This window comes from Eubalaena glacialis, chromosome 2 (assembly GCF_028564815.1).
Source record: "Eubalaena glacialis isolate mEubGla1 chromosome 2, mEubGla1.1.hap2.+ XY, whole genome shotgun sequence".
Lineage (NCBI taxonomy): Eukaryota > Metazoa > Chordata > Mammalia > Artiodactyla > Balaenidae > Eubalaena > Eubalaena glacialis.
In genome coordinates, this window is record NC_083717.1 from 72,759,837 (window position 1) to 72,777,425 (window position 17,589).

Below are 17,589 nucleotides of genomic sequence, written 5' to 3' on the forward strand. Positions count from 1 at the left end.
TGGTTAATTTTATGTGTATTTTACTACAATAAAAAATGGGAGGGAAAAGGATATAAGTTATGTGCAAAGAATTGAAATCTTAGGTAGAAAGAAGAGATTAAAGAGCTTACAGGAAAATGAATTTCCTTTAAGACTCAGTCTTATCCCTGCATGTGTTTGGAGACTTTCCAGAGAGTAGTTCCCAAACTCTAGTAGATGGTGAAGTTTTTTTACTAGTCTATGGGGAAATGAGAAGACAGCATAGTCAGCTTTTCCAAAAGTTAAACATTTTCAGTGTTTACCATGAGCGTAGTCTTTCACACCTGTTTGTTATTACAGGTTTTTTTTTTTGTAATTTGTAGTGATAGTGTAACATAATTTTTTGAGAAAAAGAATGTGCATGGGTCTCTAAAATGTCTGCATCTGGCTCACAAGAGAGCTGACAACACAACGTTCTCCCTCAAATTAGGGGAAGACAGTGACATGTCCAGACACTTGCAAACAACTGCTCTCAATTTTCATGGAAGACTTACAGCAAAGTTTCATTTACTATTCCATAATACATGATATTATGACAAAATACCATTTACTTCTTCTGGATTGACTGAGATAGGGAAAAACATAATATCCAGTATTGTCAAGGTTGCGAAGAAAGGGGCATTCTCAGACATTTACATCTGGATTGTAAATTGGTTTGACTTTTCTAGAGGGTAATTTGGCAGTTTATATTATAAATCTTAAAATGTGCATAACTTTTGACTCAGCAATTCCTTTTTAGGAATATCCTAAGGAAATGATCAAAGATGGACACCAAGACTTATCTACAAGAATGTTTACTACAGCGTTATTTTAATAGTGAAAAATTGGGGGGATGGAGTATTGAGTGTTAGATTTGACAGAGTTGGGCGGTGGGTGGAGGGGTCTTCATTATTGTATTCATTTTCTATTGTTGCTGTAACAAATTACTATATAAAGTTAGTGGCTTAAAACAACACAAATTTATTTGCAACATCATGGATGGACCTTGAGCACCTTATGCTAAGTGAGACAAGCCAGACAGAGAAAGACAAGTACTGTATATTATATGTGGAATCTAAAAAAATCAAACTTGTAAAAGTTACCCCAAGAAACAGAGTAAAATGGTGGTTACCAAGGAATGGGGAGTGGGGGGATAAGATTCATGGTGTTTAAGGGTACAAACTTGTAACAAGTACTAAAATAGCCGTAAAGATTTTTTTAACATCTTTATTGGAATATAATTGCTTTACAATGTTGTGTTAGTTTCTGCTGTATAACAAAGTGAATCAGCTATATGTATACATATATCCCCATATCCCCTCCCTCTTGGGCTTCCCTCCCACCCTCCTTATCCCACCCCTCTAGGTGGTCACAAAGCACCGAGCTGATCTCCCCGTATGATGCAGCTGTTTCCCACTAGCTACCTATTTTACATTTGGTAGTATATATAAGTCCATGCCACTCTCTCACTTCATCCCAGCTTACCCTTCCCCCTCCCTGTGTCCTCAAGTCCATTCTCTACGTCTGTGTCTTTATTCCTGTCCTTCCCCTAGGTTCATCAGAACCATTTTTTTTTAGATTCAATATATATGAGTTAGCATATAGTATTTGTTTGTCTCTTTCTGACTTACTTCACTCTGTATGACAGACTCTAGGTCCATCCACCTCACTACAAATAACTCAATTTCATTTCTTTTTATGGCTGAGTAATATTCCATTGTATATATATGCCACATCTTCTTTTTTCCATTCATCTGTCAACGGACACTTAGGTTGGTTCCAGGTCCTGGCTATTGTAAAGAGTGCTGCAGTGAACATTGTGGTATGTGACACATTTTGAATTATGGTTTTCTCAGGGTATATGCCCAGTAGTGGGATTGCTGGGTCATACGGTAGTTCTAGTCTTAGTATTTAAGGAAACTCCATACTGTTCTCCATAGTGGCTGTATCAATTTGCATTCCCACCAACAGTGCAAGAGGGTTCCCTTTTCTCCACACCCTCTCCAGCATTTATTGTTTGTAGATTTTTTGATGATGGCCATTCTGACTGGTGTGAGGTGATACCTCATTGTAGTTTTGATTTGCATTTCTCTACTGATTAGTGATGTTGAGCATCTTTTCATGTGTTTGTTGGCAATCTGTATATCTTCTTTGGAGAAATGTCTATTTAGGTCTTCTGCCCATTTTTGGATTGGGTTGTTTGTTTTCTTGATATTGAGCTGCATGAGCTGCTTGTATATTTTGGAGATTAATCCTTTGTCAGTTGCTTCATTTGCAAATATTTTCTCCTATTCTGAGGGTTGTCTTTTCATCTTTTTTATGGTTTCCTTTGCTGTGCAAAAGCTTTTGTTTCATTAGGTCCTATTTGTTTATTTTTGTTTTTACTTCCATTTCTCTAGGAGGTGGGTCAAAAAGGATTTTGCTGTGATTTATGTCATAGAGTGTTCTGCCTATGTTTTCCTCTAAGAGTTTTATAGTGCCTGGCCTTACATTTAGGTTTTTAATCCATTTTGAGTTTATTTTTGTGTATGGTATTAGGGAGTGTTCTAATTTCATTCTTTTACATGTAGTTGTCCAGTTTTCCCAGCACCACTTATGGAAGAGGCTGTCTTTTCTCCATGGTATATTCTTGCCTCCTTTATCAAAAATAAGGTGACCATATGTGCGTGGGTTTATCTCTGGGCTTTCTATCCTGTTCCATTGATCTATATTTCTGTTTTTGTGCCAATACCATACTTACTATACTGTCTTGATTACTGTAGCTTTGTAGTATAGTCTGAAGTCCGGGAGCCTGATTCCTCCAGCTCCGTTTTTCTTTCTCAAGATTGCTTTGGCTATTTGGGGTCTTTTGTATTTCCATACAAATTGTGCAAATTTTTGTTCTAGTTCTGTGAAAAATGCCATTGGTAGTTTGATAGGGATTGCATTGAATCTGTAGGTTGCTTTGGGTAGTATAGTCATTTTCACAATGTTGATTCTTCCAATCCAAGAACATGGTATATCTCCCCATCTGTTTGTATCATCTTTAATTTCTTTCATCAGTGTCTTATAGTTTTCTGCATACAGGTCTTTTGTCTCCTTAGGTAGGTTTATTCCTAGGTATTTTATTCTTTTTGTTGCAGTGGTAAATGGGAGTGTTTCCTTAATTTCTCTTTCAGATTTTTCATCATTAGTGTATAAAGAGTTAATGTACAGTTTATTGAACATAGAATATTGTAAGAATGTAATGTGATAATTATTGTTACAATGGCAACCATATTACATAAATATATCAGAGTAACACATGTATACCTTAAATTTATACAATGTGACATGTCAACTGTATCCAAAAAATAAATAAATAAATGATAAAAATAGATAAAACAACACAAATTTGTTATCTTACAGTTCTGTAGTTCAAAGTCTGACCTGGGTCTCACTGGGAGAAAAATTGAGGCCTGGCAGGGCTGTGTTCCTTCTGGAGGTTCTAGGGGAGAGTCCATTTCCTTGTCGTTTCCAGCTTCTAGAGGCTGCCTGCAATCCTTGGCTCACCACCCCCTTCTTCCATCTTCAAAGCCAACAACATGGCATCTCTCAGGCTCTTCTTTCATCACCACATCTCTCTCTCTTTCTCTTCCACTTTTAAGGATAATCCAGGATAATTTTCCTAATTTAAAGCCAGCTAATTAGCAATCTTATTCCCACCTGCCATATAACTACAGGTCCTGGGGATTAAGAAGTCTTTGGGGGCCATGATTCTGCATACACAAGAATCTGAAAGTATTTAATATTAATATTTTAAATATTAAGTATTTAAAACCCAGCCCTAATGTCTATTTTACTTTATTTTTTTTCCAGACAGAATTTTTATTTTATTTATTTATTTATTATTTTTGTGGCATGGGGGCTCAGTAGTTTTGGCTCGCAGGCTCTAGAGCTCAGGCTCAGTAATTGTGGCACATGGGCTTAGTTGCTCCACGGCAGGTGGGATCTTCCAGGACCAGGGCTCGAACCTGTGTCCCCTGCATTGGCAGGTAGATTCTTAACCACTGCACCACCAGGGAAGTCCCCCTAATGTCTATTTTAGTGTATGGATGAAATAAGGATATATATTCACAGGATGAATGCTATGTGCCCATTAAAAGTCATAATGTAGGAGAGCATGTAGTAACATCGAGTGATGTTCATTATACAGTAAGTTGTGGGGGGAGGGGATCAAGTCTATAAAAGAATATATACAAGATGATACCAATTATGTAATCCCAGAACCCAAAACAAACCTACATGCAAGTGAATAAAAAAATGTCTGGAATGATAAAGGAAAAAATATGAACAATGCTTATCTCTGGATGGTGATTTAAATTGTCTTCTGTTTTTCTGCATTTTCCAAAATGTACATTACACATGTACTATCTTTTCGAAGAGAAATAAAAGTTGATCGAGAATGTCTATCTAGGACAATTTTCTGATGAAGCGTCTCCCTGGTTTCTTAGCTTTTGACCACACGCGCTCACAGGATGGTCCTCTTCATCAAAAATATTTCAAGTCTGGCCATCGGTGACACTCACTGTTTTTTTCAGGCTCCAGTTGTCTGCTCTGGAAAGTGTGACCCACGGAGGACAGGAAGGAGCCACACGGTGAACTAAGCACGGCAGCGAATCGGTGCTTCTTAAAAACTTTTTTCAAGGCCAAGCAAACCCAAGGCACAGCTACATCCCGCAAAGAACTTAATAACCGGTACCGGTACCTTGGAAGCAGGATGCGCAAGTAAACGAGCCTCTTTCATAATCTCGCTGGGACGTGTTAATGGTTTTAATTAATAATATTGTTTTTAATACATAAAAGAACAGAACAGAGGCACCGCCCGTGTGCTCGCCCGCAGGGCAGCCGAGGGCGGAAGACTTGGCGGCGGGACCTATGACAAGTGACCCAGCGTGCCCAGCCGGGTCCGCTCTGCAGCGGTGCTGGCGCTCCCGAAGCTCGAGGGGGCTTCCCATCCGGGCGTGCACCGCCTGAGCCTGGCCCCAGGCACCACTTGCCCAGGGCGAAGCCCTGAGGCCGGCGGCCTTAGCCCAAGAGCCCGTTAGGATCGCGGGCTTTGGGAGCTCGAATGGGCGAGCGCCTCAGCACCTCCCCTCGCCCGCCGCCCGCGGGTCCCGGCCGGAGCCAGCCCTCACCACCGAGAGGAGCGCCTAGAGTCGACGGGGCCGCCGCTCCGCTCCTCCCAGCCTCCTCTATCGCGGAAGTTGACGCCGCGCTCCCGGTCGCGTGCTGCTCGCTAGGGGTGTCGCCTTAGAGATCTGCACGGGCTGGGCTTGCGAAAGGATCGACATGCCTGTGAGTTGTTTACTTTCGGGCTTCGCGTTTGTGTCTGCCTTCTCGGTCGGCCGAGGGGCCCCAGGGGCAGGCTAGCTCGATGGCTCCGCGGGCCCCCGGGGCTCCCTGCCGAACACGGCTCGGCGGCTCGGATCCCGCGGCTCTTTCGCGCGTGGCGGACTTGTTGGGACTTGCCCGGCGGCGCGGCGAGTCGGGCCCTGCCTGGGCGTGGAGCTGGGAGGACCCGGCGCCGCCCTGGGTGCAGTCTGGAGTCGATGGCTGGGAGGGGACAGCTCCCCGGCTACCCTACTCAGCCCTCCTGAGTTTCGGTGGGAACCCGCGAGGCTGTGATCGTTGAAGTCTTCTTGCTCTCCTTTTGCTTCGTGGGTCTTGCCCCCTGTGCCTTCTCTCGGAAGCGATTTCCTACTTGTTTCCTTTTTAAAAACTGTCTTCGCAGTTGCATTACAAATTAACTCTATCAAGGACCGTCTCGTGTCAGCCACTTAAAGAGTTCTTATCAGATGTTGAACCCTGGGGGCAGAAATCACCTCGGCGTTGGCATTCGCTGGGTCTACCTCAGCGACTTCTACTCTCAGCGGGTCCAGGGTCCGGATCACGTTCTTACTTAGCACCACAGTTTTATTTTCACTGGCGACTGTTATTAGTTAAGAAGAACGGAGCTAACCTTACCACATGTTTCCTGATCGTTCCCCTTAACCGGAACTTGGCGAACACAAGCATTATAAAAAGTGTTGATGAAAGTTAACAGGCTTTAAAATAACATCTAAAGTGTTGTCTCTGCTGAATATGACTGTTATTCCTATTTTTTGCATGTATATTTCACATATGGTTAAATCGGCCAGAGTTGTGGTGTCATTCTAGTAGTAATAATATGCTTTTTTATTCAGTTGGCTAGAGATTTACTGCATCCTTCCTTGGAAGAGGAGAAGAAAAAACATAAAAAGAAACGGCTGGTTCAAAGTCCAAATTCTTATTTTATGGATGTAAAATGTCCAGGTAAAATTTCAAACTTTAACTCCTTTGCTAAGGAAAATTTCTGTAAGGATTACTTACAGAATTTCTATAAGGGTTGCTCATAGTGTGTTGTGTATGTTTCGATATTAGGACCCGAAGTGGGATTACAGAATTGGAATGTCATAAGGGTTATTTCCATAATAAACCACTTTAGAAACATTTGGGGGGGGGGTGTGTGTGTGAAGATGGGATTCCACAGGGGACATGACATTGAACTTATTAAGTCTTTAAGTTGTTCAGATGATAAGTTTTCTTTTTCACGATGCAATGAAAAGTATATTGATTCTTCAGTGTAAAGCTGCGGGGTCCGGTATGGTGGCCATTAGCCATATGTGGCTACTGAGCACTTGAAATGTGGCTAGTCAAAATGGAAAAATTCTTTCTCATTCTTTTTTTCTTGAGGTATAATTGACATAAACCATTATATTAGTTTCAGGTGTGTGACCTCATGATTCCATATTTGTATATATTGGTAAATGATCACCACAATAAGTCTAGTTAATATCTGTCACCATACATAGTTACAGAATTTTTTTTTCTTGTGATAAGAACTTTTAAGATATACTCTCTTAGCAACTTTCAAATATTCAGTATGGTATTATTAACTGTGGTCACCATGCTGTATCTTGTTTTTTTTTTTCATGCTGTATCTTTAAGTGTGAAATATACACCAGATTTTGAAGATGTAGCATTGAAAAAAAAAAAGGCTTTGGTTATATGGTGAAATGATAATATTTTGGAAATACTGAGTTCAATAGAATATATTATTAATTTCACCTTTAAAAAAAACTTGTTTTTAATGTGGCTACTAGAAAAGTTTGTTACATATGTGGCTTGCTACTGCACAGCACTGAAGTTCCTAATCTTTTACAAGTCTTTACTAGAAATATGTTGAACAGGTACTGTGTTTTTTTCTGCTTTTCACTTTTAATACTTCCCTTTTTCAGGCTGCTACAAGATTACCACGGTTTTCAGCCATGCTCAGACAGTGGTGCTTTGTGTAGGTTGTTCAACCGTGTTGTGCCAGCCGACAGGAGGAAAGGCCAGACTCACAGAAGGTAAATCATTTGGCATTTTCTAACCCAGTGATCAGATTTTATGATTTTAAAATCTCTCTTTTTACTAAAAATCAGTTTTAAAGAAATCTTAAATTCATAATTACCAAAATAATTTTTATCTTTCATTGCTCTTTTAGTAAAGAGTGCCCTGTTCAATTAGATAAGTTTGTACTCTTGACCTTGCAAAGAATTGCTTTATTATTTTTCTTAGTTTAGAGCACCTGATTCTGTTGTATTTAGTCAGTTTGCTTAACTTGGAATGTTAGACATAAATCAGAATGGATCAAAAGAATAAATACATAAGATGTCTAAAAACGCAGGATTTAAAAATTTCTCCTGTAAATGTTTTGTTTCAAATGTATTTGGTACATATGATTTAAGATAGTTTTAATCATTGCTAGCTGAGCAACAAATAACTAATTAAAATGTCAGAGGTTTGATTTCTCTGAGCAACTACTTATGATTAATATAGTCTAATTTTAATTCTTTCACTTTTGTGAAGAAAAAATAATACATATGTATATAATTTTCCATAGTAGTACTTAGAGATTTACAGCTCAATAGTGATATTTGAAGTTTGCTTGTGGTATTTTGGGGAGCTGTGAATTCCATGTTATTCTCATTGGAAGAGTTATAAGTGGATTGGCAATAAATCCAAGATCTATTTGGTGTGACTTCGTGAGATCTAACTGTGAAATTAGCACAATATTTAAATGCAGTATTGCTCTTAAAAATGTACTTGCAAGATTGCCAAAACCTTTATATCATGCCATGATTTTAGAATTTTGTGTCCATGTGCTGACAGATGATTAAAAGGGTGCATCTGTACCAGAATTTTCCTAAAAGATCTGAAATGAACTCTAATCAAAATTATTTTCTTGAACTCCATTATAACATTTGAGAACAGGGAGTGACAGTCACATCAGAGTAAATTCAAATATAAAAGATATCTTTTAGCAAATTTCTGGTATAAAAAAAAAAATAACCTGTATATGAATATTACTCTAGTATTTCTAAAACTTAAGCTTTTACGTAAAAAGTATTTTTTGTCATTAAAACTCTGTACCAAAGATAGAACAGACTTGTGTTTAATATGCTCTTGTGATTCCTTTGCAGGGTGTTCATTTAGAAGAAAGCAACACTAATGATCCACACAACTTCCTGAATTTGTGTTCTATCGCAGAAAGCCTTATCAGTTCAGTAATTCCAGTTAATCTACCAAGATAATGTAATTATGTTTAATTTTGTAAGGTATACAACAGCGCTCTCCTATTTTGGTGTCAGTTTTTCAATAAAGTTTTGATTATGGGCAAACTACTCCTTTTCTTTTTTTCAAGTATGTGTTAATGTGCTATACATTTATATATGCTGTGTATATGAATTTGGTTTAAACATTTTTAAAAGGGTATTCTGACTAGTTTGTGTCTCGCTTCAGGAGTAGAAACTTTAAATATTTGATTTTCAGTCCTTTTCTAAATTTCTGTGAGGGGGCTAAATGATTACAAATGGAAAGAAGTTCATTATTTATTAATTCTAAATATAGTTTTGGTATTGTAACTATGGAAACATATTTATAGAAGTACATATTTAATGCAGTAACAATCACAGGTAATGCCTTGGATTTATATGCCCATAACATACGTATACTTTAGTACAGTAACTGCAGCTGGGGTCTGAGTTATAGAAAGCTCTTTTCGGGGTAGAAAATTTGAGAGGAGGAATCAGGAGTAGCATGATTTACCCAGGATGTTCTGGCAGGGGGCAGTAGATGGTATTGAATTCTCTGGTCCAGACAGGTGAGCACTCCTGACTGAAAAATGTGTTGAGTGGTTCTGTTGTCTCGTTGTCACTTTTATGGTTTATGAAGTGACCCTCGGGAGTTAGGGGGTAGAGTGTATCTTTCCCTCTCTAGCACCTATATGACCGCTCGTTAGACTGGGAAGATAACTGCTTCTCTTTTACCTGTTACCTTTAAGGCAGGTACTGAAGACAATCGTTTCCTATCAAGAGGTGTTCCTACGTATACACCCCCAATCCGAGAGACTGATCCTTTAACATACTGATTGGTATATCAGAGGAATGTTGCATGAGAACTGAAGAACTATGGAAAGTTTGGAGCGTATTTAATGATATGGAGAAATAAATAACTCAGAGCTTCCCAAACTTTCTTGGTTTATGGCATCTTTAGTCTCAGTAATTTTTTCATGGAGTCCCCTGGCCAAAAGAAACACCTAACAGTTAAATTTATTAAGTAGTTAGGTTCTAGCAACTGTAGTAGCCATTTGAAAAAAAAGAACACATAAATTAAAAGCAAAGTGATAATTTTTATCTCATTCTTAAATTACCTACTAATGGAATGAGTGTGCCTTTTGGGCACTGCAGTTTCTTAAAATTGGGATCACGTTGAACACTGCCATCCTCATTTTTTTCACATTGATTTTTGCATAGTACTAGCTTTTTATCACAGCAATGGCCCAAAACCCAGCTTCACAAAGATACATCATCAAAGGGAATGTGGTGCTATCTAATGTAACAGTTACCTGGAACTAGAAGTTTGCATGGTATCCAAAAGATGTCAAGTAATGTTTCTCCCATGATGCTCCAAGCCACCTCAGCTTGCACAGTTTAGGAACCTTGGAAAAATCTGTGGTAAATAAGGAGCAAATTCCTGAAAATTTTCTTGGAAATAGTATTGGAAGAAAGTATCGTACTTTAAAGAATCTATCTAAGGATTAATTTAAAGAGATACTTGGCACTGGGAACTGAATGGTATATTAAGTTTTACTTCATGATTAAACATATTACTGGGTTTGAAAAATGCTCAGTAGAGAACACTCAGACTTTTCCAAACTTCAAGGTTTGCCACATACATTATTATTTACTGAAATTTTTTCTTTAATACTATTATTTATATTGTCTTCATTTTTTAATATAAATGTATTTTTAAAGGAAACCTTATATCTCTTCCATAAATTTAAAAAAAACCCAGTTACATAAAGATAATTAAAAATAAAATGAAATTCTTGGCTTCTGACCTGGTCGGGTGACAAATGGTTTCTTATCTGGTTGCCCCTGTAAGTCATCTGATAAAGGTCAGTGTTTTTGGTTTGAGATATAATGTAGATACCATAAAATTCAACACTTTACAATGTAAATTTCAGTGGTTTTTAGTATATTCACAACGTTGTACAACCACTACTACTGTCTAATCCCAGACAATTTTCATCTCTCCAGAAAGAAACTCCATACTCATTAGCATTCACTCCCCATTTCTTCCTCCTCCCAGCTCCTGGCAACCACTACAGACTTTCTATCTCCTTGGATTTGCCTGCTCTGGACATTTTATATAAATGGGATCATACAATACGTGGCCTATTGTGTCTGGCTTCCTTCACTAGCATAACGTATATCATGGCCATTCATGCATGTATCAGTATTTCATTCCCTTTTTGACTGAATAATATTCTGTTGTAAGAATATACATTTTGGACTTCCCTGGTAGCACAGTGGTTAAGAATCCGCCTGCCAATGCAGGGGACACGGGTTCAAGCCCTGGTCTGGTAAGATCCCACATGCTGCGGAGCAACTAAGCCCATGCGCCACAATTACTGAGCCTGCGCTCTAGAGCCCGCGCACCTAGAGCCTGTGCTCTGCAACAAGAGAAGCCACTGCAAGGAGAAGCCCACGCACCGCAACAAAGAGTAGTAGCCTCTGCTCGCCGCCACTAGAGAAAGCCCGCGTGCAGCAATGAAGACCCAACGCAGCCAAAAACAAAAAAAAACTATTTAGAAAAAATATATATATATATAAATTTTGTTTATCTATTAATCAGTTGATGGACATTTGGGTTGTCTTCACTTTTTGGCTACTATAAATAATGCTGCTGTGAACTTCTGTGTACACGTTTTTGTGCAGACATGTTTTAAACTCTCTTGGGTATAGACTTAGGAGTGGAATTGCTAGGTCATACAGTAACTCTGTATTTAGCTTTTTCAGGAACTGCCTGTTTTCCAAAGCAGCTGCACTATTTTACATTCCTACTAGCAATGCACAAGCATTCCAATTTCCTACATCCTTGCCAATACTTGCTATTGTCTATTTTTTTGATTGTAGCCATCTTAGTGTGTGTGAAGAGTTATCTCATTAGGGTTTGATGTGTATTTCCCTGATGACTAATGATGTTGACCATATTTAAATGTGCTTATAGGCTATTTGTATATCTTCTTTGGAGAAATGTCTATTCAGATCCTTTGCCCATTGTTAACTGGGTTGCCTTTTTATTTTTGAGTTGTAAGAGTTCTTACGTATTTTAGATACAAATCCCTCATATATACGGTTTGCAAATATTTTCTCCCATTCTGTAGGTTGTCTTTTCACCTTTTGTCCTTAGAAACACAAACATTTTAAATTTTTACGAAGCCTGATTTATCTAATTAGATATGGAAAACAGTATGGAATTTCCTTAAAAAGCTAAAAATAGAGTTACCATTTGACCCAACAATCCCACTCCTGGGCATATATTGATATCTGGAGAAAACCATAATTCGAAAGGATACGTGTACCCCAATATTCATAGCAGACCTATATCAGGTTGACTGTTATCTTCTTACCTAGCAAAACCTCACCTTAGAAAAAAATTAGGGAGACTAGTCCTGTCAGATTTAGTTAAAAGCCTACATTTTAAATTTTTCTTAGGGAAGCAGGTTTAGTTTCGATTATTCTACAGGAACAGAATATTGGAGCTGCCACTGCCTTCTGGACCCAGAGCTCAGGAGACACCAGCTTCAGCCCTGGTTGATATTTTGTGTTTGTATTCTTAAGTCCATGAGTGTCTTTTTCATTTTTTCATTTCACATTTTTTTTTTAACAGTATTTTTTTTTAATCCTCTTGGGTTTTGCTTTTTATTTTTTTAAATAAATTTATTTATTTATTTATTTATTTTTGGCTGTGCTGGGTCTTCGTCTCTGTGCGAGGGCTTTCTCCAGTTGTGGCGAGCGGGGGCCACTCTTCATCGCGGTGCGCGGGCCTCTCACTATCGCGGCCTCTCCCGTTGCGGAGCACAGGCTCCAGACGCGCAGGCTCAGTAGTTGTGGCTCACGGGCCTAGTTGCTCTGCGGCACGTGGGATCTTCCCAGACCAGGGCTCGAACCCGTGTCCCCTGCATTGGCAGGCAGATTCTCAACCACTGCGCCACCAGGGAAGCCCCTCATTTCACATTTTATATATCATGCCATGTATATAAGAGAGGGGGTGTGTAAAAGCATGACTCTACTGTGCCATCTTTGTTTTGTCTTTAATTTGCATATTAATAACAAAAGTTGTGTATTTTTCTTTATTTGCAGCCAGATTTACTAATTAAAATCCCAATACATGTTTTTTTTATTCATTTTATGTGACTTTTTTTTTTTTTTGCTAAGCACTCCATCTTATAAAATTGCATGCCACTAACTGTCCTTTTATTGGGTCTGTAAATTTTTAGAGATGCTTTTTTTATGGGAAGACAAGATAATTTTAGAACAGGCTTTTGAGTCAGATATGCCTGGATTTGAAATGAGTTCTAATGGTTAATGCTTGTGTGACTTTGGGCAAAATAAGTACAGTAATTTCTACTTAATCGGGTTGTTTTGAAGATAACATATATAAAGTGCTTAGCACAATGCCTGACACATAGTAAGTACTCTGTTAATAGTATTCTTTTAAATAAAAAAGGATCCTGTGTATTCAAAATCAAGCACTTTCAAGTTCTGTTTTTTTCTTCCAAATTATTTACCCACTTCATTACCACACTGGAGCATAGCTGTGTTAACTATTGCTGCAAAGGAAGTCACCCCAAAATTTAGTGGCTTAAAATAATGATGACATTCTTTTGCATGATTCTGTGGGTTGGTCTTACCTGGGCTCACTCATGCATGGAGGCGCAACTGGACTGGAAGGTCCAAGATGGCTTCAGTCACATGTCTTGTACTGGCCGTCAGCTGGGTTATCCAGTAAGGTAGTCTGGTTTCCTTACGTGGCCGTCTTGGGGGCAGCGTTCTTGGAGGGTGAAGATGGAAGTTTGATGGTCTCTTGAAGCCTAAGCGTTGGAACTTGTGCAACATCATTTCCACCACGTTCCCTGGGTCAAAGCAAGTCACAAGGCCACCTCAGGTTCAAGGGAGTGGAGAAACAGACACCACCTTTGGTTGAGAAGAGAGGCAAAATCACATTGCAAAGGAGCATGCACAGTGGAATGGGAGGAATTTGTGGCTATTAAAATTTTTACCACATGTTGGGAGAACTCCAATATTTATCAAGGTTATTCATTCTCCAACCCATGAACATGTCCACAATCAATTCTTAAAAAAATGCTTTATTCATTTCCCTATTCTGGATGAGCACAGAATATAAGTGGGAAATTTACATTAGAGGAAATCCAGATGGCCAATGAACGTATGAAAATAGGTCTAGCTTCACTAACAATAGGTAAATGCAAGTAAAAACAACCAGATACCATTTCCCATCCATTGCATAGTCAAATATTGAAAGTCAGTGTTGTCATATAAACAACAGAATTAGGTTCAACCATATAAAATTGTTTATATTCATGCATTTTTGACATAGAAAAACTGCAATTTCATATGGTCAAAGAAAAGGATGTTCCTTATAGCACCGCATATAATAGTTAAAAAAAAAAAAAATCCATCAATAAGAAAATGGATGGTATAATGTGATATAGTCATACAGTGTAATATTTCATAGCAGTTAAAATAAACTGAATTTATATTTCCCAACTTGACCAGATCACAAAACAATGTTAAATTTAAAAGGAGAGTGTAGAAAACATCTATACTATGGAGCTATTTGTGTAAATGTAAATAATACAATTTAATACTATATCAGATATGAATATATATACTTGGCTGTGAAAGTATTAAATAAGGGACTGGAAGGATATACCCCAACTCCTGACAGCAGATTCCTGCAGGGCAAAAGGAGTGGGACTCTGGGTAGTGGTTCTAGGGGTCTTCAGCTTTATCTATTATGTTTTATCTATTGGTATTTTTTAAAATATTTATTTATTTGGTTGCACCGGGTCTTAGTTGCAGCACGTGGGCTCCTTAGCTGTGGCATGCGAACTCTTAGTTGTGGCATGCATGTGGGCTCTAGCTCCTGGACCAGGACGCGGAGTCTTAACCACTGCGCCACCAGGGAAGTCCCTAGTATTTTTTAAATGAAGAAAATTTGACTAAATGTTAACATTTTAAATTCTGGGTATTGGGATTATATGGGTATTTGCCATGTGAACCTTTTGTGCTTTCTAGTATTTTTTATTTTCCACAAAATAAAAGATCAATTAGCTATTCTGGTATCCTCTAAGAAACAGAACTCAGACTATTTGAACCTGAATCAATAGCAAATATCTTAACAATATAATTCTTTAAGCCTATAGTTGTGAAAATGTAGCTGTAAAATCCTAAAAGGTTACAAGGTGAGGTTATTATTCTATAAAAGTAATCTTTTTTCTTTATAAAATGCAACAATGAACTCTAACCCATCTACGTTTTTTCTATTAAAAACTACAAAGGCATATTTCCAGAATCTCAGCTTTCACATCTAGGGTAGAATTTTAAAATTTTGTATTCTGTGATAGGAAGGTAAAGCAAATCATTTGTTGCCAATAACCACCTTGACAAGTTATAAATTTCAGAAAAAAAAAAAATAACAAAAACACAAGAAAGTTGTGTCAAGTTCTCTTGCGTTCTTTTCCCTAATATTAAGGATCAGCCGCACCGGAATTACCACTTTGGAAGATGTGGAAATGTATCAATGCTGTTTCTAACAATATTAAGTAAGAAAATAAGTTATCATAGCAAATAGGAATTCCATCTGGGGTCTGTGAACCCCTGGATGTTTGTACATTGGTTCATTTTCTGAGAAGATTCCCAGCTCTTCTCCGAGCTTCAACGAGAATTCTAAAAAGTGAAAAACCAGTCTAAAGCAAGTACCCTGCTCGTAATGCACATTCACTAACTTCACAGGGCTCTTCACACTTCGTGGCTCTTCCCGCACAGACAGTTCAGTCACGCTGCACTTCTCCCGGACACCCAGACAATGCTCTTTCCTCCTCTCCCAATGTAAATGTCACCTCCTTGGCAGCTCCAAGCAGTACGCTCTGTGGTCTGTGCTAAGGTTCAAAGCTCACATTGATATCACATGATCAAACTAAAAACATGTATCTGCCAATATCAGAAATATTTTTTAAAATTGCCATTAATTTGATTTGCTTTTAGTCACAGTATTTAATGTTTAAAATTTAGAAGAACACTAAAGGAAGGCATTTTATACTTATCAAAGACAGCATGGATTGAAAAATTTGACAAATATGAATAGAAGACCTAGAGGTCAGGAGAAGCCAGAAAGAAATAAGGAGATGAAATGCATCTGTTGTAGGGAGCTGCTTTCTCTGTACTTTGACCCCTCAGAAATATCCATCTACTTACTTTCACAGATCAAAGTGGAGTGAAGAAACAGGCTGAGAGCTCAGAACTATAGAAAAGCCCTCTTTTATTACACTGTATAAAAACTTTGATTTCTTTTTGAATTTTCCTGAATTCAGTCTCCAATATTCGTCATCTATGGCTGTTACACAATATTTCCCAGTACATCAACACTACAATAAGCCATCCATGGAGCCAGTCTCCAAGATAGTTCCCAATGAACCCTATCTTCTGCTGTTTAGCCTTTGTGTAGCCTTCTCCCACACTGAATCAGGGTGGGTCTGTGTGACCAGTAGAATTTGGCATAGGTGATAGTGTATGACCTCCAAGGGTAGATTATGAAAGACACTGTGGCTTTTGCCTTGTTTCTCTCTTTAATCACTCAATCTGAGGGAAGCCATAGGACAGTCAAGCAGACCTATGGAGAAGTCCATGAAGTGAGACATTTGAGACCTGTTCCCAAAAGCCATCAAGTAACAGAAGCCTCTTGCCTATAGCCACATGGCTGAACTATCTTGGAATGAGATCCTCTAGCCTTGGTCAAGCCTTCAGGTGACCGAAACTCCTGCTGACATCTTGCCTGCAGCCATAGGAGAGACCCTGAGCTAGAACTACTCAGCTAAACTGCTCCCAGAACTTAAGAAACAGAGAATTTGTGAGATGGGGTAGTTTGTTATGCAGCAATAGATAATTAATGCACATTATGCTAAATAAAAGAAGCCAGACACAGAAGGCCACATATTATATGGTTCCACTTACATGAAACATCCATAATAGGCAAATCCAAAGAGACAGAGAGTAGATTGGTGGTTGCCAGGGCCCGGGAGTAGAGAGGAATGCAGAGCGAATGTTAATGGGTATAAGATTTCTTTTTTGGGTGAAGATGTTCTGGAATTGAATGGGTACACAATCTTGTGATTACACTAAAACCACTAAATGGTACACTTTAAAGGTTGAATTTTAAGGTATGTGAATTGTGAATTCTATCTGAAATACCTATTTTTTTACATTACAGACTTTGATACCTGGAAGTGGAGTGCAGCTGTAACAAACACCTGAAACGTGGGGGTGAATTTGGAAGAGAACAGTGAACAGAAGTTGAAAGGACTTGGAAAAGAGCGTCAGTGAAAGCCTGAGGAACCCTGAAGAAACTGTTTAGAAGTATGGTGGCCTTTGAGGAGGCTGCAGGCGTGGACTTAAAGGAAAGTAAGGAAAAATGTTACTGGAAATTGGAGGAAAGAGGATTATTGTTCTCCAGTGGCAGAAAGTTTAGCAACACTGTTGCCTGCAAGACCACAGAAAGTAGAAAATATGCCTCATGAACCGGGTGAATCTAGCTGAGATTTCCAGACACAGTGTTGACTCTTGGCTTCTTCTTGTTGCTTATACTAAAAAGCAGGAGAGAGATAAGCTAAAGGAAGGACTACTAAACAAAAATGAATCAATAATTGATGGTTTGGAAAGTTCCCAGACTCCCCAGATGACAAGAGATGCTAAAATTAAGAAACAATTTCAAAGCAAAGATAAAATTTACGGCACTTCCAGGAAAAAAAGTCTAAAGACGAAGTTGAGCGTATGACTATAAAACCCTTTATGACTGTGGAAAGAACCAAGATGGTGCCTCGAAAGCTATTTAAACAATAGGCCTTAATAGAAACTTAACAGTGTTTTCTCCAATTGTCTCAGCAGAATTCCAAGTTAGAGAGGGATATATTTTGAAGAGATT

General features: G+C 38.5%; 1 protein-coding gene across 1 annotated transcript; it reads left to right on the forward strand.

The window, feature by feature from the left end:
• Window positions 1–5,207: 5,207 nt before the first annotated feature.
• Window positions 5,208–8,702, forward strand: RPS27L (ribosomal protein S27 like). The gene is made up of 4 exons (XM_061182040.1): window positions 5,208–5,313; window positions 6,201–6,309; window positions 7,275–7,385; window positions 8,502–8,702. The coding sequence occupies exons 1-4, from the start codon at window positions 5,308–5,310 to the stop codon at window positions 8,528–8,530; spliced, it is 255 nt and encodes an 84-aa protein (XP_061038023.1). The 5' UTR covers window positions 5,208–5,307; the 3' UTR covers window positions 8,531–8,702.
• The last annotated feature ends 8,887 nt before the right edge of the window (window positions 8,703–17,589 follow it).